At 43.8% G+C, this 27465-nt stretch overlaps 1 protein-coding gene across 5 annotated transcripts in view; it reads left to right on the plus strand.

The window, feature by feature from the left end:
• The window catches only part of Dstyk (dual serine/threonine and tyrosine protein kinase), a 50585-nt gene that overhangs the window by 5314 nt on the left and 17806 nt on the right, over positions 1-27465 (plus strand). Inside the window, exons 1-3 of one of the 5 annotated variants that reach the window (XM_029476598.1) lie at positions 7326-7480; positions 8182-8308; positions 12561-12952. In XM_029476598.1, the coding sequence (XP_029332458.1) occupies positions 12593-12952 (360 nt within the window). In that variant the 5' untranslated portion in view covers positions 7326-7480; positions 8182-8308; positions 12561-12592. Of the gene's footprint in view, positions 1-7325; positions 7481-8112; positions 8309-12560; positions 12953-27465 lie in introns of those variants that run through there. The other 4 variants (XM_029476602.1, XM_029476599.1, XM_021162901.2 and 1 more) reach the window with 4 other exon arrangements.

A 27465-nucleotide genomic window follows, 5' to 3' on the forward strand; every position in this document is an offset into this window, starting at 1 on the left:
TCTCATATAGATCTCTGCAGAGGTACAGTCTCATATAGATCCTCTGCAGAGGTGCAGTCTCATATAGGATTCATGCACAGGCAGCAGGTAAAGCTGAGAGGAAAGCAGAAGGTAGAGTGACTAGAATTTATGTCTATTTATCTTCAAGACAGGGTCTCACTATGTAGCTTTGGCTGTCCTGGAAAATTCTCTGTACACCAGGCTAGCCTGGAACTCACAGAGATCCACCTGCTTCTGCCTCCCAAGTGCTGGGACTAAAGGTGTCTGCCACCACATCCGCTTGATTATAGGCCTTTTAAAAATGAACTTTAATCCTCAAATTTTTATAGCTGGTTGCTTCTTGTTATCCAATAAATAAATGTGTTTCTCAGTATTCTGTGGCCTCTTTTGGTTATTGTTTTGTATAGATGGGCTGTTGGAATTTTAGAAGCAAGGCATTAATACTGAAATCAGTGTCCTGGCAATCTGTATCAAAGGTTAGTCTGCAGTGGCGCTGTGCCTGTGACCCCCAGCACTTCAGGAGGCCGAGGTAGGGGGATCTTGAGTTCAAGATCAGTCTGAGCTATATATAGAGTTCCAGGTTAGCCTGGGCTTCGTATGAGATCTTGTCTCAAAAGTCAAAACAACAAACAAAAAAAGGATCACTTCTTACTGTATGATGAGGTCATAATGTTCACCTTACAAACTTGTGACACTTAGAGAGAGTGGACACTACAGCTTGAGTGTAGATCTTAATAGATGTGGCTCTTGCCTGTGGTGGGAGGTGATGGACATTGGATTAGCAAGTGGGAGCATGTGCTTGCAGGGAAGGGGAGAGAATGAGGCAGAGGAATGTAGTGTGGGACGGGTGAAACAGCGCTGTGCTGGAGACTTCAGGTAGGCCCAGGTCTCCAGGCTCCAGGTCCAGTTCTGCTTCTGTGGCTCCTTGAGCTTTCCTTCCTGGCTTGGGAATACAGATGCATTCTTCACAGAGATGGTTACAAATGAGTCATTTGGGACCATGCTTTACTGCAGTGGAAGACCTTATTCAGTGAAGAAGATGTGGTCCAGCCTCCTCGGGTCTCCTGAGTGCTAAGATCAGAGCCTTGACATCCCCAGCTTTATTACTTATTTATTTTTTAATTGTCTAAGATTATGCTGGACACACTTAAAAATCCATGGGCCATGTTGTAAAAACCATTTCCTATGTGAATACACTATATTTACATTATTTTAACCCTTCCCTCTTCTTCCAATTCCTTTATGCTTACCCCCACATCCTCCTCTCAATTTCAAATCTATTTCCTCTTCTTCTAGGCACTACGTACAAACACTCCCTCCCCAACCCCCACACTAACGCTATTGTAGCCAATTGGTATTGCCTGTATGTTCATGGGTTTAGGGCTGGCCACCTAGGCTTGGGCAACCCATCCTGTTTGTCTCTGAAGAAACTGACTTTCTCTCAGCAGTGAGGCTAGGGTCTTGTAAACCTTTTCCCATGTTGACATGCTGACTGGTGTGGCCTTGTGCAGGTCTCATGCAGGCAGCCATATTGTTGAGAGTTCATAGGTGCAACCATGCCCAGCATCTGCAAGCACTTTGTAAAGAAAATGTGTATTGAGGGGCTGGAGAGATGGCTCAGCAGTTAAAGCACTGGCTGCTCTTCCAGAGCGCCCAGGTCTGATTCCTAGCACCCATACAATGATGGCTCACAATCTTTTGTAACTCCAGTTCCACGGGCTCTGATGCTCTCTTCTGGCCTCCTCAAGAACTGCACACAGATGCTATACATGCATACATGCATGCATACATACATAGACTCATATATAGAAATTAAAAGTAAATAAAATCTTTAAAAAGAAACCACGTAGTTAAATAAAAATCCAGTATGGTTATTAATTTTTGCTTGTGAACTCACTCACTCCCATATTCAGTCTCGGTAGACCTAGAGAATGTGGTAAATGTACTTTAAGACCACTCTTTTGGGGTTGAGAATGTTATGCAGCAGTAGACACCTGCAGAGTATGTGCAGGGCCCCAGGATTGAGCCTTAGTGCTATAAAAACAACATAAGCATCTTTTTAAAATAAAACTTCAAAAACGTGTTATTGAAGTAAAGGAAAATAGAAGTTTCACATTGTGCTCACTGCTTCATTCCTACAGAACTGGGCTGTAATTCTTTCTTTTCGTAGCTATAAGAATGTTCATCTTTCTCTGCCGACTAGATTGTGAGTGTCTAAGGAGAAAGAGTGGTTTCTTGTCTGTGTCCTGGTCCAGTCGTGCTTATGGAATTGCTTTGTATATAATGGGCAAATACCTATTAAATTATTTCTATTTCTGGAAGATGCTAGAATGATGCTACAAAATCAAATACAATTTAATTTTCAGTTCAGAAGAAATTTCCACACACTTGGGGATCTGGAGTTTTGTAGACTCATCCATGTCTTACTATTTGGATCCTGGGTGCTTTTGAGAGATGGTTATACTTGAGGCTCCTCCCCCTTTTGTTTTAACAGCTTCAACTTTTTATTGAATATGTTAGCAAAAGAGCTTTATTACAAAACCCGACAGCACCATGCCATCACCAGGCTCCGGAATTTCTGCTCCCTTTGTTTCACTTTCTCCACTGTGGCAGTGCTGGAGAGGGCAGGCCTGCCTGTTGGCTGCAGCAGCTGCTGGGGCAGACCCACCAGTCCCTATTTACAGAGAATGTCCCCAGTGTTCCTTGTTGTTTGTTTGTTTGTTTGTTTTCCCGAGGTGGACTCTCATTCTGTTGCATGCTGGGGTGGTCCTAAACTAAGCTTGCACGATCCTGCTACTTCAGTCTCCTGAGTGGCCGGGACTATAGACACGAGCCACAATATCAAGCTGGGCTGAAGTTCGAATCCGTGCCCTATGCAAAATAATTGTTTTCCTGTCCCAAAGAATGATTTTCATGAGATGCCAACTAGACCAGAGTGCCATCAGTGTACGAGAAGTAGGTTCTTAGCGTTCATGCACTCAGCAGCCCTTTCTGGAAGCCGTTCTACCCAGGGGCCTGAGATTAGTCGCTCCAGACCGCAGTTAGGAACATTTCCCCGACCCCTGAGAGGGTCTTCTACAGCCGCTTTGCCTACTCACCAATCACCCGTCTTTGAAGGGATGGGGGAGGGCACACAAACCTGAAGACCTAAACCAGGCGTGATGGCACACACCTTTAATCCCAGTACTTGGGAGGCAGAGAAAGGTAGATCTCTGTGAGTTTGAAGCCAGCCAAGTCTGCATAGAGAGCCTCAGAATGGCCAGGGCTATGCAGAGAGAATCTGTCTCAAAAACAAAACAAAGCAAACAGAAGACTGAAGACCCAGACTCCATATGGTAGAGGGAAAAAACAATTCCTCCTGTAAGTTGTTCTCTGACCTTTACAGGTGTGTGTTCAATGCATAAATGTTCTTTTCTCTCTCTCTCTCTCTCTCTCTCTCTCTCTCTCTCTCTCTCTCTCTCTCNCACACACACACACACACACACACACACAATATGGCATTGATCAAAAGAGTTGAAGAATGGAGGTTGACTCAGTAGTAGAGAGAGTTTACCTGATTGCAGGGCCAGGATCACTTTGAAAGGAGTTGAGGTACTCTGACACTGTGGGTAATGACTGTCATGTTTGTGAGGTCCAGTGCAGAATGCATCCCATCCCATTCCATTAGTGAGCCTCCCATCTCCACCTTTCTTAGAAGAATGTGAGGCTCCTTTAGAAATGTGAGTTCTTCGCCCATAAGGGTTACAAGACCCAATGTGAATTTACCCTGCGTGTGGGGAAATAGCATCTAAGACAGTGGGCTTTGTTTTCTCCATGGTACTGGGAGTTGGTACTGTGTGTGGGGAAGGTGTCTTTCTTATATCCTGGAACTGGCTGGAGTCCCTTGTGGGGATACACAGGCTTAGTACAGGTCCTTTCTGGGCTTGAAGATTCAGTTCTTTGGTGGTCTTGGGCTCTTGGAAATTGAGACCTGACAGATTCCCCAGCTCTGAGCCATGTGGCTGTGGGAATCTTTGGACCAGGCTCAATTTGGAGCTGTGCTTCTGCTCCCTGGGGCACTGTTCTCTGGGCAGGAAGATGGAAGTGGGATGTAAGAACTGTCTTGCTTTTCACATGTCTAGCTAATTGATGCATCTGAATTGTTCTGAAGAATAATGTCTTGGTTATGTATTCATAAAAGCCTTTGATTTTTACAATACATTTCTTTTTAAAAAGTGCCTTTTATCTCTTTACTTGGATGGATGTGAAGTATCTAAATTTAGATTAATCAGATTAAGAGCTTTAATGCCTTACTTATGTCAGATTGACTCCACTTTGGTGGCTTTTATCCATTCCAGAGAGTAAGGAGAGAATTTCCCACCGTTTCCCCCATGCCTCTCTTACCTCTCTTTCTCTCATCTTTCTCGCTTTCCCCACCTCCCCAGCCCCAGCCCTGACTTTGCAGCCGCTAGGTTACAAGGCTTGATTTTATGAAGACTCTTTCTGTTCAGATCAGAGAGGCCATGGCTGGACTTTTCTGACCTTTCTCTTTAGGACTATCCTGTAAAATACACGTTGGCTTGACTATTGTGAAGATAGGGAGGACAAGGAAGGCTGTGGAGAACAGTAGCCGCCGGTTGGAGCAAAGTCAGCCTTAGTTTTTGGCATACGAGGCCCTCTGAGAAAATGATTTCACTTACTCATGAAAAAACGACTGACCTGCCCTCTGGTGCTTATTCCATGGGAAGACATAGACATTCCTACTAGTCTAACCTGGAAAAGCTGGCTTCTTAAGTGTGGGAGGGAGGATGCCTATACTCCTCGAGAAACAGAGGAGCCCCTTGCAGGCACTGTGAGGTCAAGTTTCTCTGTGGGGTTCTTCACTAATAAACTTGTAAGTAGGTCTGTTGGAGCACCGTTGCCTTGTATTATGGATATGGATTCTAAGTTTCATTCTGAACAACGTAGATCAGTGTCCTGAAGACACCTTCTGCCCCCAAGAGGAAGCAGTAAACCTAAGGAAGATCTCAGAGGGCAGGAGTGAGAACAAGGAAGGAACTTGGTTTATTGGTTGATTGGTTGGTTTGAGACAGGTTTCTCACTGTAACAGCTTGACTCTCCTGGAACTCACTTTGTAGACCAGGCTGGCCTCAAACTCACAGAGATCCACCTGCTTCTCCCTGCCTAGTGTATTGAAGTCGTGTGCTTCCATCACCTGGCTAAGGCAGTGTTATTAAATTGTTTAAAAATATACCAAATCCTGTTACTGTATTTGATGATTTGTCCCTGCAGAGAGAAGTGTGTCTTTTGATCTTGTATTTCCAGAGATCTAGACCTGTGTCTTAACTAGATGTCCTTTTGAGCCATTTAAAAAAAGTATTTTGAAATAATTTCAAAGGCACATAAACACTTTGAGAACCATATATTTGCTTCATAGTTATCCAGTTGTTCACGTTTCCCAGTTGACGAATGTTCCCATATTATGTCTTATCTTTTCAGAGCCTTTTAAGAGCAAGATGCAGGCCGGTTGTGTCATCTCTAAACACTCCAGTGTTCAGTTCACCCCATCAAGGACACGCTTCCACACACTGCTCTCCTAATCAGGCAGTTAGTGTGGAGTCACTCCATCCAGTCCTTTTTCATTTGAGCTTGCTGACTCCCAACATGTCCCTGGCATGGGGCTTTTAGTTGTCACTCCTCTTCAGAATCCCTTAGTGAGGAGCAATTTCTTTGCCCTTTCCCTGACATCTGTGTCTTTGACAAGTTAAGAGAACAGGCCTTACATTGTGTACGTGACCTTAATCTCTGTCGGGAGCCCTCATCAGAATTTTCAGAGAAATGCCTGGACAATTCCACTCAAAGCCCGTGATGCTGCTTCTGTTTTGGAGATGCTAAGCTTGCTCACTACTTAGGCAGGTACCCTCTGGACATCTACACTTTGGCTCTTGATTAACCCTTTGTGGGAATGTTCTTAGATTTCACGGAAAGCCTGTTCCTCAAAACCCTTCCTTCCTGTGGATCAGCATTTCTCAAGGCCATGAGCCCCTTGGAGTCGAACGACCCATTCACAAGAGTCTCCTAAGACCATCAGAAAACACAGATATTTACATTATGATTCATAACAGTATCAAGATTAGAGTTATGAAGTAGCAACAGGATAATTTTATGGACGGGGTCACCACAACATGAAATGTATTAAAGGGTCACAGCGTTGGGAAGGCTGAGAACCACTGTTCTAGACCTAACACCCCGAGAGTATTCAGTTGCTATTCTGCTGCGAAGAGCTTTACTTTTTTATATCAGTGTGGTCTTAGATTTGGGATTTTCTTTTAGGTGGGTTATAACTTTCAGTTCTTTTTATTTTATGCATAAATTATCCTGTTTGGTTAGTGACTGCTCCTTCAGGCTGATTCCAGTGTCCTTTTGGTATGTCCTCACCTTTGCATTGTTCCTAAAGGTTAATTAGCTTTCTCACAAATTGCAGACTCTAAGGCCTCTGTGAAGCATGTACCTGGCTTCCTTCAGGGAATTGTTTCCATTTCTGCATCCATAACAGTCTCTGTTTCTGTTCCCTGTGCACTACCATGGGGTCAGGAGCACTTTCGCCCGGAAAGGGCTCCTGGGGTGCCAGCTGCTTTCCAATCCAGGACAACCTCTGATTTCGGAGATCTTCCCATAGAACAATAACGTTAGCCATTCATTCTCCAGCAGCTGGGCTGGGGCTTCCAGTGGGAGCACTGGCTGAGAGCTTGAATTCAGCCTTTCCTTTCTAGACACCATTCCTTCCAGCACAGTTCCTTGTCCTACTTGGTCCCAAAAACTCAGGCTATGTAAACGTGTGTTTCTGCAAGTCAGGTGTCTGCTGTGTCATTCGGAATCTTTTGTGTTTGGTGGATACTCAGAGAGGTCCCTAGAAATAATAAATATGTTTCTTGTCTAGAATTTTTTTCTCTAAGTTCCTGGGAATTTGTTTCAGATTTCAATACTTGGAAGCTTGTAGCTGAAAAACTATGCAGCGTTTCTTTTCAACTTAGGGTTGAGCCTTTCCTCTACTCTTGGCACAAATAGCTACTGTAATGTAAAATATCAGTACTCACTTTGGAAATGTATGTTTGTGTCATGGTTCCTCTTAGTTAATTATATAATCTATTTAATTTGCATTTAGACAAGACTTATGGTAAATTACCATAAAAGCACATATTATATGTGTATATACACACACACACACACGTTAAGTTAAAATTAGATAAATAAACAAAAAGAAAGAAAGACAAAAGAAAACAAAACAAAAACCCTGAAGTATGATATGGTTGTGATGGCAAACACTTATAACCCCAACAGAAGGAAGGAGGATTGTTACGTTGGAGGATTGGAGGACAGCCTAAGCTATGGAATGAGGCCCTGTCTCAAACAACCAAACAACCAAGTGAACTGAGAAAAGGAAGTGTGCTTGGGCACCAGCTGAACTAAGACTTGAATGACTCTGAAGTCTTGTCAGTCAGTGAGTGACACCTTTCCTTCTCCATCTCAAGGGTCATAACCCAGTATCCTGTAGCAAAACCTGGTTAACAAGCGTTAACAGTGAGGGATTGAATTGGAGTTTTATATGCACAAGAGCTTCAAAAATGATGGCCCTAAATCTAGGGAACATAATTGTAGTGCTCAGGTTTAGTGAAGAGGGGACAGCTGTGTAGAAGAACACTAGCTGGGTATGATGTAATAGTATAGACAGTATGGCCTATCTGTTCAGTTTTTATATAACCCTGTTTCCTCTTAGCATGCAGCAAGACACTGCTGAGATAAAGAGAAAAATGAAAGATGGTGGCTCATATCGGTAATAACTTTGGAGGAGGGTAGAAAACTGAGAGGCAGAAGAATCAGGAGAGGGACTTTATTTCAGAGGCCTTTCAGTCTTTAAATTGAAGTATTCAGCATGACAAAGCACCATATTTTTTGGCAGTCTATTCTGGGTCCCAATAAGATGCAGTAGTGTAAAAAGGAAGACAGGCATCATGATATTCTAGATAGTACCATGAGCTGATGTCCCTGTTCTTTGCTCACCGTGAGTATATATGGTTGATTGGGGTGGGAAACAAGCAGGAAGGGGTGTGAGTGGGTGCAGCCCATGTGCCATTTCTGTAGATGTAACCCAGCGTACCCTAACAGGGCACTAGTGACATGAAATGCCACTTCTCTTTTTAGGATTCATACTTCAAATCCAAACAGTAATACACCCTGGCTGATGGGAAGAACATTCAGAACTTCTTAGAAAAGAGATTCCAGAAGTCTATAGAAACTACTAGTGGCCTCAAGTGTGCACCAGTCAAAAGTAATTCTGCTTATTTGTTTGTTTATTTATTTGTAAGATTTACCAAGTGTAGTGGCGCATGCCTTTTATCCTAGCACTCGAAGATGGAGGTAGGTGGATTTGAGTTTGAGGCTAGCCTGGTCTACATAATGAGTTCCAGGACAACCAGGGCTATTTAGTTTCATTCCTGTACTTTCTCTGTGTGCCGTGAGTCTCAGGTACTTGTGAGGCCAAGAAAGAGCTTGGATCTCCTGGAGCTAGAGTTGCCTGTGTTGCTTATTGTGAGTGTTGTGACATGAGGGAGTGTGAGATTGTAAGTTGTCTGACAGGAGGGATGGGACCTGACCTCATGTCCTCTGAAAGGGTAGTAAGTGCTTTTGACCACCAGAGCCATCTCTCCAGCCCGTTTGTTTTTTATACAGCTTCTTCTCCTTTTTTTTTTTTTAAGATTTATTTATTTTATGTATATGAGTACACTCTTGTTGCCCTCTGGAACACCAGAAGAGGGCATTGGCTCCCATTACAGATGGTTGTGAGTCACCATGTGGTTGCTGGGAATTGAACTCAGGGCCTCTGGAAGAGCAGTCAGTGTTCTTAACCTCTGAGCCATCTCTTCAACCCTTTTATACAGCTTCTCTTTACAGCCCAAGATGGCCCAGACTCCTGACCTCACTGCCCCCACTTTCCTAGTGCTGAGATTGCAGCGTGAGCCACCATGCTGTGCCCTCGGCTTTATTCCTCATGATCTGGAGCAACATTCATAGGGGCTGTAAAGTTTGTTTTAAACTGAAGTCCTGTAATTAACAAATTTTGTTGTTTAGCCCTGGCTTGGGAAATGGCCAAGGTTGGGGCATTGCCTTGTGTTGTTGCTGAGAGCAAGGTATAGCTCTGCGCAACCTTCTTAGTTCCTTAAATAAGTGCAGAAGCTCAGCTGCTTTCTCTCTCTCTCTCTACCTTCCTTCCTTCCTTTCTTTTTTCTTTCGTTCTCTTTTTTAAAAGCCTATTTCCTAATTTATAAATGAGGACAAAAATTATCTGGTAGAATCAAGTACATTGAGATGAGGCAAATAACCTCTAGATCAGTGTATAGAAAGAGATGAAAAATACCGTCTAGAGCAAATCCACACGATGTCCTACTCCTTTGTTTGCACTTCTTCCTCCTAACTTGCAGTCTTTATTAGAAGGAAATTCAGTCAAGGTAACTCTGTGTTTAAGAACAACCACCATGAAGAAAGACAGAGAGATTAAAGCCTTGGTTTGCACTTAGGACAATTTGATTTGAATTTTCCTGCAGTCAGAGTTGGCAGGGTTAATGTGCGCCAGCTGCGAAGCCTGCTGCTGCCTTCTGGCAGCCCATATGCAGATGCTGCTGTATTAATTACCAGAGAAAACCTGATTAACTCACAAGTCCTATAACTGTCTGCCAGGTGCCTGCTGCAACTCGGAAGCAGGTTGCCTTCCTCCCTCCAATGTCAGGCACAGCTTTTGATCTGTTCTTTAGAGATATGCTAAGACTGTATTGTAGGTCCTTAGAGCCCCTGGCTAGTCTAGGCACCTTTGATCTGTGTTTAATAGTTCAGGAGGAGCTTTCATAATTAAATTCACGCATAATTTAAAAATAAAAACAGCCAGACATGGTGACACCAGGCTTAGGAATCAGAGGCAGGTGGCCTTGAGTTCCAGGCCAGCCTTAGCTACTTAGTGCCCAGGCTAGCCAAGGCTACATATTCTGAAACTGTAATAGCAACAGCCAGCAGACCAGTTAAAACTAGAATTTAAAATTGGAAAGAGTGTTAAAGATGGTCTGACTCTCTCTCAGTTCATAGATGAGCAGTGTGAGGATCAGACATCAGACACCCCACCCTCCATGGCTGCTCCCTGTGCCAGCTCTGCTCTTTTCCAGGGAAGGAAGATGATCGCATCTGTTTTCAGCTTCATTTCTATCATGCACTTATTCAGATCTCACAGACATTTTAGAGAGCCGTGGAAAAGCTTCATGGGAGAAGAGAGGGCTTGGATAGTGTTATGTTGAACACCAAGAGACAGCAGTGCACATGGAACCCTGGCAGAGTGCCTGGCAATGGGAGGCAGACCTGGGCTCAAGCTCAGCCCCCGTGCCATTGCACTAGTCTTGGCTGCTTTGACTGTCACAGGTTGCTTCTGCAGACTATTTCTGTAGGAGAGCTGGAGCACAGGAAGGTGGTCATTTAGGTCGGATGAATAATGGGGTGTGTCCCTGCGGTTTGCCTGATGCAGCAGGCTTTATTGGTGTTTCTGTTGCTGATAGTTTGTGTCAGAGGTGTTGTCCTGAAAGGGGCTCCGTTGGCTTTATTATCCACTCTGCTAGAGGGAGCAGCAGTGTTAGAACTCACTGAGGGCTGTTGGTTTGCTTTCCTTATAAAACAGCTTCTGTGATAGGAACGTCAGTTGGAACAGACACTTGTCACTTAAGTGAGAGTCTGGTGAGGGCCAGGAAAAAAGGAGGAGACCCGACCGGGATCTGTAGGGAGAGTGAAGGTAGGCGTGAAGGTAGGCGAGCTGACAACTCTTTTCAAATTCTGCAGTTGTTTTCACAGCGACTCTCTGTGGAAAGATGGAGTGTTTTAGGAGTGCTGTCCTTTGCAAATGTAATAGAGTCACTTTTGTTGACAACTCTTTACAACCAATGAATTCTGACATGGAACAAATAGACAACTTTCAAACACTGTCAGTCATTGTGTTAGGTGCTGAGGATGCAGAGAATTGGGAAATTTTTTCATGGTTTGATTCTTAGAAACAGTAATAGAAGAACCACTGCTCTTTATGATATACTTTATGATATAAAGTGAACGAAGGTACATAGGACTCAAGACTTGCCAATTGTTCTTTCCCAGTGGTCACTCAGAGAAGTGTTTGTGCTTTCCTGCTTTAAAGTGTATGCCAGAGATTAGACCAGTAAGTAGTCTGGTACTCACTCTTGTACTTACTAAATACCTTGCACAGAAATGGGCCCTCAGGGAATGCTCACTACATTTCCAGAGGTGCCCATCTCTTTCCCACGAGAGTAGGTTTCTTGTTTTAGTGTTGCTGTTAGATGTACTGAGGCCAAGTGCTGCATTCATAGATAGGCATGGAACAGAAGACCATAATAAATGTAGAGAGGGACAGACCTCTTAAACTTTTCTGGTGATGTCACTTGTGGAAAATAAGGGAGCAGGGGACAGGTACATTCTGAAGTAGAACTACCTTTTCAGTGAGTCAGGCCTCTTGCTGTTGCGTCAGGACTAAAACAGCCCACAAATGGCTTGATATAATAGCTTGTTAGGTGACTAAGGCAAGTAGCCTCTCAGTATTACCACCTTAAGCGTAGCTGTTGGCAGATCCCACAGCTGAAACAATTTGAGAGTGGTGAATACTTGCTTGAGCATTTCCAGGATCCAACGCATATTCTTTCCCAAACAGGCTTTCAGACGCTTTGGTCTCTATAATACTCCCGAAATCTGTTTGAGGAAGTGAGCCCTTTAGATTAATGGTGGTATCCTCAAAGGAGATTATTTTTGAGATAACATCTCTTAGATTTGCCTAGATTTTATCCTGCTGGGCAGTTTTGTCCCTCTGTTTTACTCATGGTCTTTTAGCCATCAACAGAAAGAGTATGGCTTGATTAGGGAGTTATAGATCTCAGTTAAGCATCCAGTGTCCTGAGAAACCTTGGCAGCTGGGGTGCTGTTGGCAGCTGCCAGGGTAATGAGCTGCAAAGCGGTAGTGCCCAAGCCATCCGGAGAGCTTCCACTGCCCCTCCTCCCATGTGTGTTTATTAGCATTTGGGTGTAAAGTAAGTTTACACGAGGAGCATAAAGCTCAGACTGCATAGGGTGGGATTTAAGAGGACTGTGCATGCAAACATTACGCCTTCTATCAGAGGGAAGGTTTTCATTTTTATGCATTTATTTCTATTTGGATTCAGACCTTAGTTATTGCCCACGTTAATAATCTTGTATTTGTGATGGAGTCTTTGAAACTCCTTAAGATGTCCCTGCACTATACAAAAGAGGAGGGGCTATCAGGCCACTGTCACCTTTTGTAGTATGCAGCTTGTTTTCCATGATGAGCTGGCCAGGTGACTCTGACATTTGAAGAACGTTTTCTAACTAGTGAATTTTCCCAATACCTCCTTTAACCAAAAGTCTCCTGGAAGTGTTCCCTCTAGGGCTCTGCCATTCTCGGTGAGTTTCTAAGTCTCTCTATCCCCTCACTCGATCTCCTTTTTTCTCCACTTTCCCCATCCCCCTAGCAGGCCAGCTGAGCTGCATTTCCTTCCCTCCCATGGAAGAGAACTATCTCCAGCAGCTTGTGGACCGCCTTCCCTGTATACTGATCCTCGGCCAGGACTGCAACGCCAAGTGCCAGCTGCTGAACCTGCTGTTGGGGGTGCAGGTGCTTCCCACCCTCAAGCTGGACAGTGATGAGAGCTGTAAGCTTCGGCGCCTCCGCTTCACCTATGGGACTCGGACTCGGGTCAGCTTGGCGCTCCCCGGTCAGTATGAACTAGTGCACACGCTAGCTTCACATCAGGACAACTGGGAGACCATCCCTGAGGAGGACCTGGAGGTTCAAGAAGACAGTGAGGATGCTGCTCATGTGCTAGCTGACCTCGAGGTGACAATGCATCATGCTCTCCTGCAGGTACCAGCTCACACAGTCTTACCAGCTGCTTTTCTGACTGTTTAGAAAAGTACCTGGTGATGGGTTCTGGGCTCATGTGGTGAGAGGACTGTAATCTGTGAAGCTGAACGAGAATGGGGTGGCAGTTCCATGCCTCTGCTAGTCAGTTGCAGGGCCCTGGGGACCATCTGTCTCCACCAGACAGGAAAGGATATATGTGCTCGCTGCATCTTGACAAGGTCTGACAGAGTAATTATTATCAAAGTTAGGGGGTCCCTTTCACTTTAGTAAGAAGGAATTGCTAGAACTGTCTCCAGCCATCTCTTTCTCAAAGGACAGTAAGATGATAGATAGTTAATATTCTTCGTAGAACTGAGACCATGGGAAAGATTTTATTGCTTTCTCATCAGTGCTAGCTGTTAATTTACTGAGTGGGGCAGCTCATTTCCCGACCTGACAAGGAACCCAGGCCTGATTCAATATAAGGGAACAAAGCAGTCCTTTTATTGAAGAATACCTGGGCTTCTTTTTTCCATAAACTTTTTTTTTTTTTCAAGACAGGGTTTCTCTGTGTAGCCCTGGCTGTCCTGGAACTCACTTTGTAGACCAGGCTGGCCTCGAACTCAGAAATCCACCTGCCTCTGCCTCCCAAGTGCTGGGATTAAAGGCATGCACCACCATGCCCGGCTTTACATAAACTCTTAAAGCAAGCACAGATGCTGTGCATCTTCTAAGCTATTGTGTTGTCTCTCCGTCATTCCCGCCTCCTCACAAGAGGGCCTCCCCTCTTTCTCTGGCCTTCCATTCCTACTAGAAAGCTAGGAGTAGGCCATGGCTAGAGCAGGATTGGGGTTGAATGTGATGGTTGGGTCAGCATGCGTAGGATGAAAGAGTATGACGGTGCTCAGAATTCAGGGTTCATCATCTTGTCTGCCTGTGCTACACAGGATGTAAGTGTGGCCCGCCAACTGGGGAGAGTGTTTCTGCCTTTGTTTGTCCCTCTCTGCCTCTCTTGTGAGACACTCTATCTCCTGAGAGTGAGTGAGTCTGTGGCTGAGGCTGTCTTCTCACTTCCTTCTCATGCTTCTTTTATCTTTATGTGCTGGAGAGGAATATGCAGCAATCTCCATGTTCTCTCAGTTCAGTTTGGTGGTGGGTTTCCTCTGTTTTCAGGCACTCGACTGCTGAGTTACACACCAGCTCTATTTGGTTTACATTTCTAGAGTTCTATTTCTATCTGTGTATGTATGTATATGTGTGTATGTATGTCTATCTTACCTATCATCTATCTATCTATCTATCTATCTATCTATCTATCTTGGGGTGTTTATCCAGAGCAGTATGTCAGGTGCCTTCCTCAGTTACTTTCCACCTTATTTTTTCAGAGATCTATTTTTATTTTACGTGTATTAATGTTTTGCCTGTATGTATGTTTGTACTTCACATGTGTGCAGTGCCTGTAGAGGCCAGAAGAAAGCTTGGATCCCATGGAAGTGGAGTTCTGTAGGGTTGTTAGCTGCTATGTGGTGCTGGGACTCAAGCCTGGGTCTTCTGGAAGAGTTACCAGTGTACTTACTTGCCGGGCCATCATTCCAGTTCCTCTTCCTTAGTTTTAGAGACTGGGTCTCATTGTACCTGAAGGTTACTGTTGCAGCTAGGCTGGCCAGCCAGCAAGCCCCTGGGATGCACATGTCTCTGCCTCCCAACACTGGGGTTACAAGCCCTCCTCACCATGACTGGCTTTACAGGAATACTAGGGATTTGAACTCAGGTCTTGTGGTTTTCACAGCAAGTACTCTTACCTACTGAGCTGTCTCCACAGACCCTTGATTTTGGTTTCTAATGTTAATTTACTTTTCTTCCATGAATTGAATTGATATAACAAAGTCACTACAAGGAAAGTGCAAGTTGTTCCATGAGTATATATGTGAGCACATATTTTACTACTGTGAGCTCCCAGGGCTTGCTGCTGATAGATCTGAAACACACACACACACACACACACACACACACACACACACAAGATCATTATTGAGGATGATACTAGGATTACAATACCAGAGCAGCCTTTTCTTGGTGTGGTTAAAATGAAAGTTCTCATCCTGAGAACTCTGATTTCGCGTGTTCTCTCCTGTGGCTGAAGCTTGCTTCCCTTAAGCAATTTCTCCAGACTTGCTTTCTTCTCCAGTGGTTTTGATGTGGAGCTGGGAGCAGACTCCAGGGATTCTAAGTTTAGCTTCCTATGATGCTAAGGCTGTCGGGTGCCAGGTGGGGGGAGGGGGTGTGGCCTCTGTGGATTTGGCCACTGCTCTTTTACCACAGGCTTTCATCTGTTGAATAATCAGAGATGCTTGCTTAATTCTTGGAGCAGGGCACAGCTACCTAAAGAGTGTGTATGCCCATGAAAAAAGTATTTTGTTCAGCTCCAGTTATATTTAGGGTCAGTGAGTTCATGCTTCTATTTGAGTTGGAGAGGGGGTAGCAAAGAAAGGAAACATTTAGCTAAAGGAAGCCAACATTGAATTAGGGGAAATAGATGTCCCTTTGAGCTGCCAAACTATCAAAGCCGACAATGGCCATTCTTCTGAGATGTTAAAGTCCTCCTAACCCTACCGCTTTAGCATATTCCATAATAGGCCAGTTTCAACTCACACTGCATGGGATTGCCAGCTTGGTAGTTCTGGGTCCCCTGAGACTCATGGTTTGCATTTCAATAAGAGGAACATTGTTAAGCCATTAGTATTTGAGATCTTACCTAGTGTTTAAATGTGGCATTTTTTCCAGTTGGCAGCACATTTCATAATTCCTCATACAAAGTATTTTATATGCAAAAGTACTTTCCCTTCCCTACCCCCACCTACTTTCTGACATCTGCATCTACCCACCTCCTTTTAAAATTTCTTCTTACAGGGCTAATGGAATGGTTGTCTGCTTGTACAATCTGATGGTAGTGGGGCGTGTGAACGCGCGCGTGTGTGTGTTTCTTTTGTAAAGATTCAATTCGCTCAGCCTAGGAGGATTCCCAAAGCCTCTGCAGTGCTTCCTTTATTGTGGCCGTTACATAATTTCAGTTGCTCTTAAGTTGTTCTTCCTCTTTCTTCTCCTCCTCCCCTCTCTCTTCCTCTCCTCCTTGTCCTCCTCCTCCATCATCATCATCAGTTCTTGTTAATTATTTTGCACAAGCTGGCCTCAAACTCAGAATTCTTCTGCCTCAGCCTCCCACTCTTGAGATTCTAGATATGCGCCACCACAGATAGCTGTGTTGTTCTGGCCTTATCAGTAGCTTGTCTATCCCACCAAAGGTTTCTGGGCCTTTGGGAAAGGTCCTTGTCACCAGGTAGGTAGCCTGCCTGCCAGTAGCAAGGTTGTTGGCTCGTCATGATGTCCAGTGAGATATTTGAGGGAACCGAGGAAGAATAATACTTCCAGACAAGGTCTTACTTACTTTGCAAATATTTGTAACTAACCAGTTATAGAGATAAAACCTTCTCTTTATAAGCCTCAATTGTCAGTGGGAATAACCTGTTTTTAATACATATACTATTTTTTATTATATTTTAGCAGTTAATGCTCTCAAAATCCAGTTACCACAAAGCATCATAAGAGAACAAAAAAGGGCTGGCAAGATGGCTCAGTGGTTAAGAGTGCCGACTGCTCTTCCGAAGGTCCCGAGTTCAAATCCCAGCAACCACATGGTGGCTCACAACCATCCGTAACGAAATCTGATACCTTCTTCTGGAGTGTCTGAGGACAGCTACAGTGAACTTACACATAATAAATAAATAAATCTTAAAAAAAAAAAAAGAAAGAAAAATTTTTATACAAAAATTTAACTCTGAACTTTCTTTAGATTTTTGCTAGACTAGCTTCTCTCAAGTTCTAGCTAGTTATTGGCATTTATTCTTGTGCCTAATAAAACAAATATTGTATGTTAACTTTCTTAATTAGGGTTTCTATTGTGATGAAACACCATGACCAAAAAGCAAGTTGGGGAAGGAAGGGTTATTTGGTTTATCCTTCTATATTTGACGTTCATCTTTGAAGAAAATCAGGACCGGAACTCAAAAACAGGGCAGGAACCTGGAAGCAGGAGCTGATGCAGAGGCCATTGGAGAGTGCTTCTTCTGGGCTTGTTCCTCGTGGCTTACTCAGCCTGCTTTCTTATAGGACCCAGGACAGCCAGCCCAGTGCCTTTACTTAAATTCGGCTTTGTCTGCCGACTGTAGAAGCTAGATTAAAAGACAAGCTTTAGGAGTAAGAAGTAGAATAGAAGTCTGTGGCAAGATGCTGTTGGGAGGAAGGAGTGCATGGAATTCGGTCCAGATGGTTATTCTAAGAGGAAGGAAATGAGGGTAGTTAGACTATTCAAAGTAGAGAAGTAAAGAGTGATATTTTAGATAATTGAAGAAAAATATTTTATGGGTCAGTAAAGGAGAAACTGAAATGATGTGTCAGGTAGGATATAGGGTGTTCAGACCAACATTAAATCATAAATACCTTGGAGACAGTAAGCTTGTGCTCTTTGCTGAACATTCTTAGCTTCCCCCAGTACATACCATGTATATAGTGAATTGCAGCCATTCTGCTTACACTGTGTGCCAAGAAAACCAGGAACACCCATTATAGGCTGATGCACATAGTAAGAAGATGAGTAGCAGCTGGGCGTGGTGGCGCACGCCTTTAATCCCAGCACTCGGGAGGCAGAGGCAGGCGGATTTCTGAGTTGGAAGCCAGCCTGCTCTACAAAGTGAGCTCCAGGACAGCCAGGGCTACACAGAGAAACCCTGTCTCGAAACCCCCCCCCCCAAAAAAAAAAAAGATGAGTAGTTTGAAGGAGAATTTTGGGGTGGGGGTGGTTACTGGGGATTGAACCCAATGCCTTGTGTATATCAAGCATGAATCCTATTAGTAAACCTCCAGAAAGATTTTTGGTTTTTAAAATCCTTATCCAGGAGCTAGGATGTATGTAGTTTAGTAGATGGCCTAGCAAGTTTTTGTCAACTTGACACAAGCTAGAGTCATCTGAGAGGAGGGAGCCTCAATTGAGGAAATGCCTCCATGAGATCCGCTCTAGGTAAGCCTGTGGGCGTTTTCTTAGTGATCAGTGGGGGAGGGCCCAACCTATTGTGGGTGGTACCACTCTTGGGCTGGTGGTCCTGGGTTCTATAGGAAAGCAGGCTGAACAAGCCAGTAAGCAGCACCCTTTCATGACCTCTGCATCAGCTCCTGCCTCCAGGTTCCTGCCCTGTTTGAGTTCTTTTTCTGACTTCCTTTGATGATGAACAGTGATATGGAAGTGTCATCCAAATAAACCCTTTCCTCCTCAGCTTGCTTTTGGTCATGGTGTTTTATCACAGCAATAGTAAGCCTAACTAAGACAGTAAAACACTTGTCTAGTATGTGCAAAGTCCTGGATTCTACCCCAACACAGCATAAATAAGGCCTATCTGTAATCCTAGCACTCAGAAGGTAGAGGCAGTAAGCTCAGACATATAGGGCTGTCTTTGGCGGTACAGAGAGTTTGGGGCCACCTGGGGTATATGAAATCCTGCCTCAAGAAAATAATCTTGGGCCAGGTGTGGTGGCATACTCACTAATCCCAACATTTGGGAGGCAGAGGCAGGTGGGTCTTTGTGAGCTTGAAGCCAGCCTAGTCTACAGATGAGTTTCAGGATATCTGTAGCTATTGAGAGAGAAAGAAAAGAAGGGGGATCATAAAGTTTTATTGGTACGATAGTGGCCTTGCTATCTCTTACAAGAACACTTGCTACTGAAGCTGTCTTTTCTGAGTTTACTATTCATTTGCCTTTGGCCTTCCAAGTTAGCTCTTGGGGGTTATCTGACAGTTTGAAGTCATAATCGTCCTCTTTCATCGTCTCCCTTTGCTACCACTATCCTGCAACAGACTGACTTTTTCCTTTTTCCTTCAGAACCTGTTATGTCTCCCTCTGAGGAACAGCTGGTGTAGGAAGGGAATCTTCCTCTAGTCGGCCTCAAGAGACGGAAAGGATTGTCAGTGGGCAGAAACTTGATTGTTAAGCTTCTTGAAAAGATTTTCTCTGTGATTCTTTAGTGATCCGTCAGCCATTCTTGGAAGATGCTATCTTCTTTCTTTCTTTCTTTCTTTCTTTCTTTCTTTCTTTCTTTCTTTCTTTTTTTTTTTAACTTTGCAGCCAGCATGCACAGAGTAATGGCATATGGTGCCCTCTTTAACTCTATCAGAACTTCCCTCACATCAAATCCGACAGTTCCTGATACATAGTAGGTCATCAGGAACTGATTAACAGCCTTTGTTGCTAGGTGGCTGAGGTACTATGTAGCAATCTGGGTTTGTCACTTAGCTGTGTGACTGTGTAAAATAGGCCTAGTAATCCTTGTCTTTTGGGAGTGACACTAAAATGAGACAAATTGTATGAAGAACCCAGCAATATTTGGCACATAATAAACCAGCCTCTTCCTCCATTTAGATGTATAAATTAGTGGTTTTGGGCTTTTGTTTTGTTTTTATTTTTCAAGACAAGGTTCTCTGTGTAGCCCTGTGTAAACCAGGCGGCCCTCAGATTCACAGAGATCCACCTGCCTCTCTCTTCCCAGTGCTGGGATAAAGGCCTGTGCCACTATGTCTGGTTTAAGTCAGTGTTCCTAAGAAGAGTCCCTTGACTGGACAGGTGGCTCAGTGGTTAAGAGTGCACACTATTCTTGCCTTGGACCTGAATTCACTTCCCATCGGGCAGCTCATAACTGCCTGGAACATCAGCTCCAGGGGATTGGACACCCTCCTCTGGCCTCCGCAGGTACTGCACTCACATGTACATACTCAGGTAAGTATGTGTACACACACACACACACACACACACACACACACACACACTTTAAGAACAGAGTTCCTATTTTCTCAGTCATTTGCCTCTTCCCTGATAATCAGCCAAATATAGACTTTTCCTTTTTTTTTTTCAAACTGAAGTCCTGTGCCAGCAACTTCTAGTTTTTATTAGAGATAAAATTCTTCACAATTCATTATGACTTGCTTTTATAATAAACTTGAAGGAGAAAGTTGTTTAAGAAAGTAAATAATGCAGAGGCATATAAGAATTTAAGTCAGATCACTTTCTTCTCCATCTGTTTTCTCTTTGTCTGTGAACCTCGTAAGTGGTAGAATAAAGCTTTAGATTCCTATTGAGATGAGCTTCTATCCATTCTCTGTGCTTCTGGGACAAAGCTCTGGGGTAGTCCCACCCAGTTTCTTAGGACGAATCTCATGGCCTAGAAACCCATTTACTTGAAGCTCCCCACATGGAGAATATTTGTACCAGCCAGAGTCTCATTACTCACTGCCTTATACTATTGCCTACACTGTGACCAGAGCAGAGCGTGTTTCCTTCACTGTGTAATTGACATTTAGAAGTGAAGGGCAGGTGAAATGGCTTAGTGGGGACAGTGCCAGCTGAGCAAGCCTGAAGACCTGAGTTTGCTTCCCAGAACCCACAGTGGGCAGAGAGAACCAGTTCCCCAAGTTGTCCTCTGACCTCTATAAGCTATGGCACATGGCACCTGCACGCTCTGATACACACATCACACAAATCATAATAAATAAAGCTAAGTTTTAAGAAAGTGGAAGTCAATTCAGCCTCAATCCTGTAAAGTAATAAATAAGAAAACTTTTCAAGTGCCAATGAGAGGGAAAAGGAAGAAAACGGAGATAAAGATGGGTAGGATTCTCTTAGTGATGGAGAGAACTCGAAGATCTGCCCTACGGAGGACACCAGACAGGGTGGACCTCTTCAGGCCTTCCCCAAGCCACACTGAGTAAGCAGCTCTGGGAGGTGGGATTATTACTAAGTTAGTGTATGTTGCTTTCCAAAACCAAGACACTTGCCACTTCCCAACTTCACCCTTAATACACAATCATTTGCTGTTTGAGTCACAGAATAATCACCTATCTTAGGGTTTCTGTTGCAGTGGTAAGCACCATGACCAAAGGTAGCTTGGGGAGGAAAGGGTGTATTTCAGTTTACAGTTCCCTGTGATGGAGTGTGACCTTGAGTTCAAGGCAGGAACCTGAAGGTAGGAGCTGAAGCAGAAACCATGGAGAAGTACTGCTTACTGGCTTGTTCCCCATGGCTTGTTCAGACTGTTGTCTTATAGCACCCAGGCCACCTGCTCAGGAGTGACACCACCCACAGTGGGGCTGGGTCCTCTCACATCACTCACTAATTATGACATGCCTCACAGGCTTGCCTTCAGCCCCATCTTAAGGAGACATTTTCTTAAGTGTGGCTCCCTCCTCATAGATAACTCTAGCTTGTGTTAGGGTGACAAGAACAAACAAGGAAAGGCAAGCAGGATATCATCCTTTATGTGACTGAGCTCTGGCAGTGTGCGGTGAGCAGGAGTCCCTTCCTATAAGAAGAGGGGTTTTAGGATGCAGTCAGCCTTCGTCACTGATGGAGAGATTGCTGCCTGACTTTTGCCACTTTATGTGCATGTTATTCTGGTGTCTTGAGAGGAACAAGCAACCTCCCTTTTCATTTTCTTAGTCTTGTCAGATTTGATGGCTAACAGAAAACTTTAGTAGGACCCATGACTTTGTGTAGAATGAACTCTCCTATTGTGATTGAAGTGGGGATTAAGGGGTTCCATCGTCCTCCGAGTTCCTTTCCTGATTAAGGAGTAAAATGTTTACTTATTGCTTCAAACAGCAGTTTCAGATAAGTGTGTGTGATGTGACCTGAAAGGTAGAAGATTTTCTATGATGATGGCATGTGATTTTGAGCAAGGTATGTGTTTCTTCGTCAATTCATCCCACAGTTACGTATTATGTGCCTTCTAAGTTATGAGCCCTGCTCTGGGTGCTAGGAAGGTATGTAACCTTCAAGAAATAGACAGTAGAATTCAGACTTTGGACTCAGGACAGCTCTGGTTCATCCAACTCAGTATTAGTATTTTCTACTCTGTGCCTTGAGAAGCCAGCACTGGCTTCCCCTCTTGTTTATACCCATAAAATATGAGTCATCCCTTAACCTTAGTCATATTCCAGCATCACAAAGCACATTGCAGTCTAAGTTGTATTGATGCTTGAGTGGCAGCCTGCAGCTCTGTGTGCCTCTGACACTCGTAGGAGAGCTGAGACCTGACTGGGGACCGGAGAAGAGAGCACTATTTTTGTTTTCTGTCCATTTTGTTTAGTACAACATATATTTACAAATAGTCAGACATATAGTACCTTTAGCGCTGAGGAAGTTGAGGCAGGAGAATTGAAAAGTTTGAGCCTACTTTGTGCCACCTAGTGAGTTTAAGGCCTACATAGAGCATATGTGGAAATCCTCCCTCAGAACAAAACACATCCCCTAAAATGAAACAAATATGTAGCAAGTTCCAGGCCAGCTATCTTAGAGTTTTACTGCTGTGAACAGACACCATGACCAAGGTGACTCTTATAAGAACAACATTTAATTGGGGCTGGCTTACAGGTTCAGCGGTTCAGTCCATTATCATCAAGGCAGGAGCATGGCAGCGTCCAGGCAGGCATGGAGCAGGAGGAGCTGAGAGCTCTACATCTTCATCTGAAGGCTGCTAGCAGAATACTGGCTTCCAGGTAGCTAGGATGGAGATCTTAAAGCCCACCCCACAGTGACACACCCACTCCAAAAAGGCCACGTCTACTCCAACAGGGCAACACCTTCTAATAGTGCCACTCCCTGGACCCAGCATATTCAAACCAGCCAAGCCCCGAGAGTGAGCACAGGAAATGTATTGTGCACTAACCTAGAAAGTGCTTCCCTAAAGTTGCTCACTCTCCAGCACACATAAGTCAGGGTAGCAAAAGGTGTCTTGTGCAGAAGAAGGTGGGTGTCAGACTAGTTTTCCAACCAGAACATATTCCCTGCCATTTGAGACACAGGCATAGTCTTTAAAAAAAAAAAAAAAAGAAAGAAAAGAAAAGAAAAAGAAAAAAGCCTTTACTCAAATTTTTTTCTTCTAATGAGTTGTACCTATGAGTGAATGAAGTCACTAACTGTTCTTCTTTGGTGCTCTTTCCTCTCTCTTCCTCTCTCCCTCCTCTTTTTGTTTTTTGTTTTTGTTTGTTTGTTTGTTTGTTTGTTTGTTTGAGATAGGGTTTTTCTACATAGCCTTCATCATCCTGGAACTCACTCTGTAGACCAGGCTGGCCTCAGACTCACAGAGACCCAGCTGCCTCCCACCTGGGTGCTGAGATTAAATGCGCGTGCTCCCACAGCCTGGCTCTTTCTTTTCTCTTAAAGGACGGTGTTAGTCTTACATATGGACTTGGCAGTTTTGACTAATGGTTTTGTTATGAATAAAGTAGTCCTTTAAGGAAAACCTGAAATTTTATTTTAGAAAATTTAACCAAATAAAATTCTGAAAAAATTAATTTGATGAAATATATCTTTTACTTATTCTTTGACAATTTCATAATGTAAACAATGTGTCTTCATCATACCTATTCCTAATTCTCCCCTCTCGCTCTTCCTATACATCTAACATGTCCCCATCCCCACTTCATGCCCCACTTTGTAACCCATTTAGTCCATTAGTGCTGCCTGATCCTGGGCTGCTCACATGGCTTGAGTGAGTTCCTGACCACACTGCCATATATTTTCCAGAAGATGGCGTTTCTCAGCACCCCTTCCCCATCCTCTGGCTGGTATAGTCTTTCTGTTCCCTTTCCACAATGTTTCCTGAGCCTTAATGTGTGTGGGGGTTCATGTAGCTATCCAGACACCTTCACACAATGTATCCCTACATATTTAGGACCCAGTCACATATTGTCAGCATTTTGACCAATAAGGAGTTACTTAGTTAATTGCTGGTCATTACAGAGAGATGCTTGTCTGGCTAAGGCTGAGGCCAGCAGTTTCACAACAGACCAGTTACCAAGGCAGCAATAGTTGTTTTCCTCCTAAAGCCTATGACCTCCCAGCACGGGGCTCCCCCCAGGTTTTGAGACAGGGTCTCAAGTATCCTAGTTTGGCCTCGTACTTGCTCAGGCTTATAATACCAGCTATGAATTCTTTCAAGTGAAAATTTTCTAAATAATATTCCGATTTTGAATTTTTGCTTTTTTCCTATAATAAAATTGATTGATTTATATCTTTTTACAATATATCTAGGGGCTGGAGTGTAGTTCAGTTGGTCTAGTGCTTGCTTATCACATAGGAAGCCCTGGGTTCACTCTTACGCACTGCAGAAGGAAAGCTTGGCAATCCATGCCTGTATTGTAGCACTCGGGAGGTGGAAGTGGGAGGATCAGGAGCTCCAGGGCATCCTTGACAACAAAGCAAGTTTGAGGCCAAGCTGGGATACATGAGACCCTGTCTCAAGAGCTGCGGGGAGGTATATACTTAGAGGAGCTGTGGTTTCAAAACAAAACAAACCAACCAACCAAACAAACAAAAACACTATGCATAATATCTAGCTTATGATCCAGAGAGATTTCTCAGTGGGTGAAAGCAAGCCTAAATTCAGTTCTGGAGCTCATGTGACAAACCAAATGCGCTAGCAAGCATTTGTAACTCCAGCGTTCCCATAGTGAGATGGGAGGCAGAGACGGAATTGAGCAGATCATTTAGTCTGGAGTATGCAGCACAGGATCAGAAACTAGAGGTCTTGCCTCAAGATAATGAGGAAGGAACCAACCTCTGCAGAGCCCTCTCACCCCATCATGCAAACATCCTGGTATATATTCTCATTCTCTCTGTCTCTCTGTCTCTGTCTCTGTCTCTGTCTCTCTCTCTCTCTCTGTCTCTCTCTCTCTCATGATTTTGCTACTGCTATTTATGCAGTTGTGTATTCCAATTTAAACCTTGAAATTTATCTATTCACATTTCTGAAAATGCTTCCCGAGGTGAACACTCTCATTGCAGCGTGAGTAAGCCAGGGTAGTAAGGGCTGTTCTGGATCACAAGATGACAGCCAGGCGTGTTTCCAACTGGAGCCCACTCCCTGCATCGGAGGCCTGGGTTTGGGTAAGGAGTGGATGGATTTATGTAGTTTGCTCACATTGCAAGTGAAGAGAGGCTAGGTGGCTCTTAGCTTTCTTGGAGTTCAAGTGACTAACTAAGACATCTTGTGACTTCCCTGAAAATAACATTTAGCATTTAGTTCTTTGTTGGTAAGAAGGTGAGGCCTTTGTGCTTTGTATAGAATGAAAAAGGTGAATAAAACAAAAATATAGTTCAAACTCATTGGTGTCGTTAGAAGACAGGTACTAGAGAGATAAATAGGCTAACTTTCCTGGGCTTTTCTTATCTAGAGAAGGCTGTCAAAGAAGGGAAAAACTCAGGATTTCATTTTTAAATATTTCTTGTCAGATACAGATACTGCAAGGGTAGGCAAGATGGCTTAGTGTATGTGTGTGCCTCCAGGCCTGACAACTTGACCAATGGTAAAACGAACAACTCCTATTAGTTTTCCTCTGACCCCACGAGCACACACACAGTACAATGGAAACAGAAGAAGGTTGCTCCCAGCCCAGGCACTGTGGCCCAGCACTTGGGTAGCAGAAGGAAGATCAGGAGCTCAAGGCAGTCATCAGCCATGTAACCAGTCTGAGGGCAGATGGCTACATGAGAGACCGCTTCAAAAAACAGCAGAAACACTTAGGTTTGTCTTAGGTTTCAAATAAATGTTCAGTCTGGTAATTGTTAAGGACTTAAACTTGAGCAGATATTGGATGAATTCTTTTAGAACTTTGTAAGGTGAATTCTGTAAGGGAACTCAGCAATAAGGTTGGTTTTGAGTTTGTAGATGTCCGAAGGCAACAGGAATTTTGTGCCTAGTGACAGTTGACCAGTCTCCACTTACGCCTCTGTGACTTAGTTTCAGAGCGATGAGGAACAACTGTACACTGGATAGAAATATATGCCACTCTTCAAGGAAGAGAGAAACAAGAGCAGAAACCATAGGATAGGAAAAAGACCTGTGGAGGATTTATTTCAAAAGGGCCTTATGCAAACATTTTTACAAGTTTAGGAGTATCCATTAAGATGAAGTTCTGTGCGAGTAATGCTACCACAGACACAAGTGCTCGGGGAAGGCAAGTGATTGCTTCCTCTCATGTGAGAGCAAACTTCAGGCAGGCAGCTGAGGGCCAGGCTTCCCTTTTCACTGCTTCATCAAGGTTTTGCTTTTGCTCTTTGAGACAGGGTCTCTACATAGCTCTGCCTGTGAACTCCTTTGTACGATAGGCTGACCTTGAGTTCACAGAGATCTGCCTGACTTTGCTTCCTGAGTGCTGGGATTAAACGTGTTCATCTCCGTGCTCAGCTTTCATTCTTAGCCTGGATCAGCTGCCTGCTGCCACTGCTCTCGCTAGCACATATACATGTAGAAGGTAGGAAGATGGGCAAGGCCAAAAAGCAAAAATTCTGTCTCATTTTCTCTTGCCTCTACCTTCCCCAAAATATAAAGGCTAAATACTGGTTTGTTGAGCCTTATTATCTACCATACCAAGTGATCATATTTGTGTGTGTACGTATGGAGTGGCATACATGTGAGCGTGCATGTTCACACACAAGCAGACACCAGCGTGGGACTTTTGCTGTAGCTCTTAACCTTATTGCCTTGAGACAGGGTCGCTCACTGAACTTGAAGTTCGCCAATTCAGGGGGTTCTTGTGGCCATTAGTGGATTTTTATGTAGACACTAGGGACTGGACTTCAGATCTCATGCTTGTACAATAAGCACTCTTACACGGTGAGTCATGTCCTCAGGCCCTAAGTGATCATATTGTTAATGCTGTTACCACAATTTAACTTTGAAATATCTGCAGAATCTTGGAATAGGATAGAAATATTTGGTGATCTTGACTTTTAATTTGCAGATTGACTTTCTTTGTTTGACAACTGATTTTACTGAGGGCTTAGTTGTGTTAGACATAGGAATTCTAATAGTGAGTAACTATGGGCTCTGCCTTCAAAGGCTTTGTGGACTAATAGAACACAATCTCTTTTCTTCCTCTCCTTTCCCCTTCTGTTTCCTGTCTTCTCATCATTTTTTCTTTTTTGCTTCTCTTTCCTTTCTTCTTTATTCCTTTTCCATTTTGAGATAAGGACTCTCAAAGTTTTAGCACGGTTGGCCTGAAACTCATATGTATATCCCAGGCTGTCCTAAACCTTTGATCTCTCTCCTCTAGCTCCCAAGTACTAATACTACAGGCATGTACCACCATGCCTATCTGAACAAGACGGGGTTCAAATAAGTAAATTATGACCGTGTTAGATGTAGATAAGGAGAGTGCCAGCGATTCTCTAACAGGAAAGCCTGTAGGGTATGACATGCTTTACATGTGAACAGTGAAAGGATGCTGGAGTTAGCCAGGCCGGCAGGTGGGATGGAGGTGTGAGATGGAGGCAAGGGGAAAGGTATAGGATGACGCTCCTGCTCCTAGATGCCATAAGAATCCATTTTCTTCCACTGTTTGTCTCCTTTTTGTAGGGGAGTCAATAGAAATTTACAAGAATCAAAGGCAGTCAGGGATTCTTTTCATCTGAAATGGCTGAAGGGACTATAAT

Source organism: Mus caroli, chromosome 1 (assembly GCF_900094665.2).
Source record: "Mus caroli chromosome 1, CAROLI_EIJ_v1.1, whole genome shotgun sequence".
Classification (NCBI taxonomy): Eukaryota; Metazoa; Chordata; class Mammalia; order Rodentia; family Muridae; genus Mus; species Mus caroli.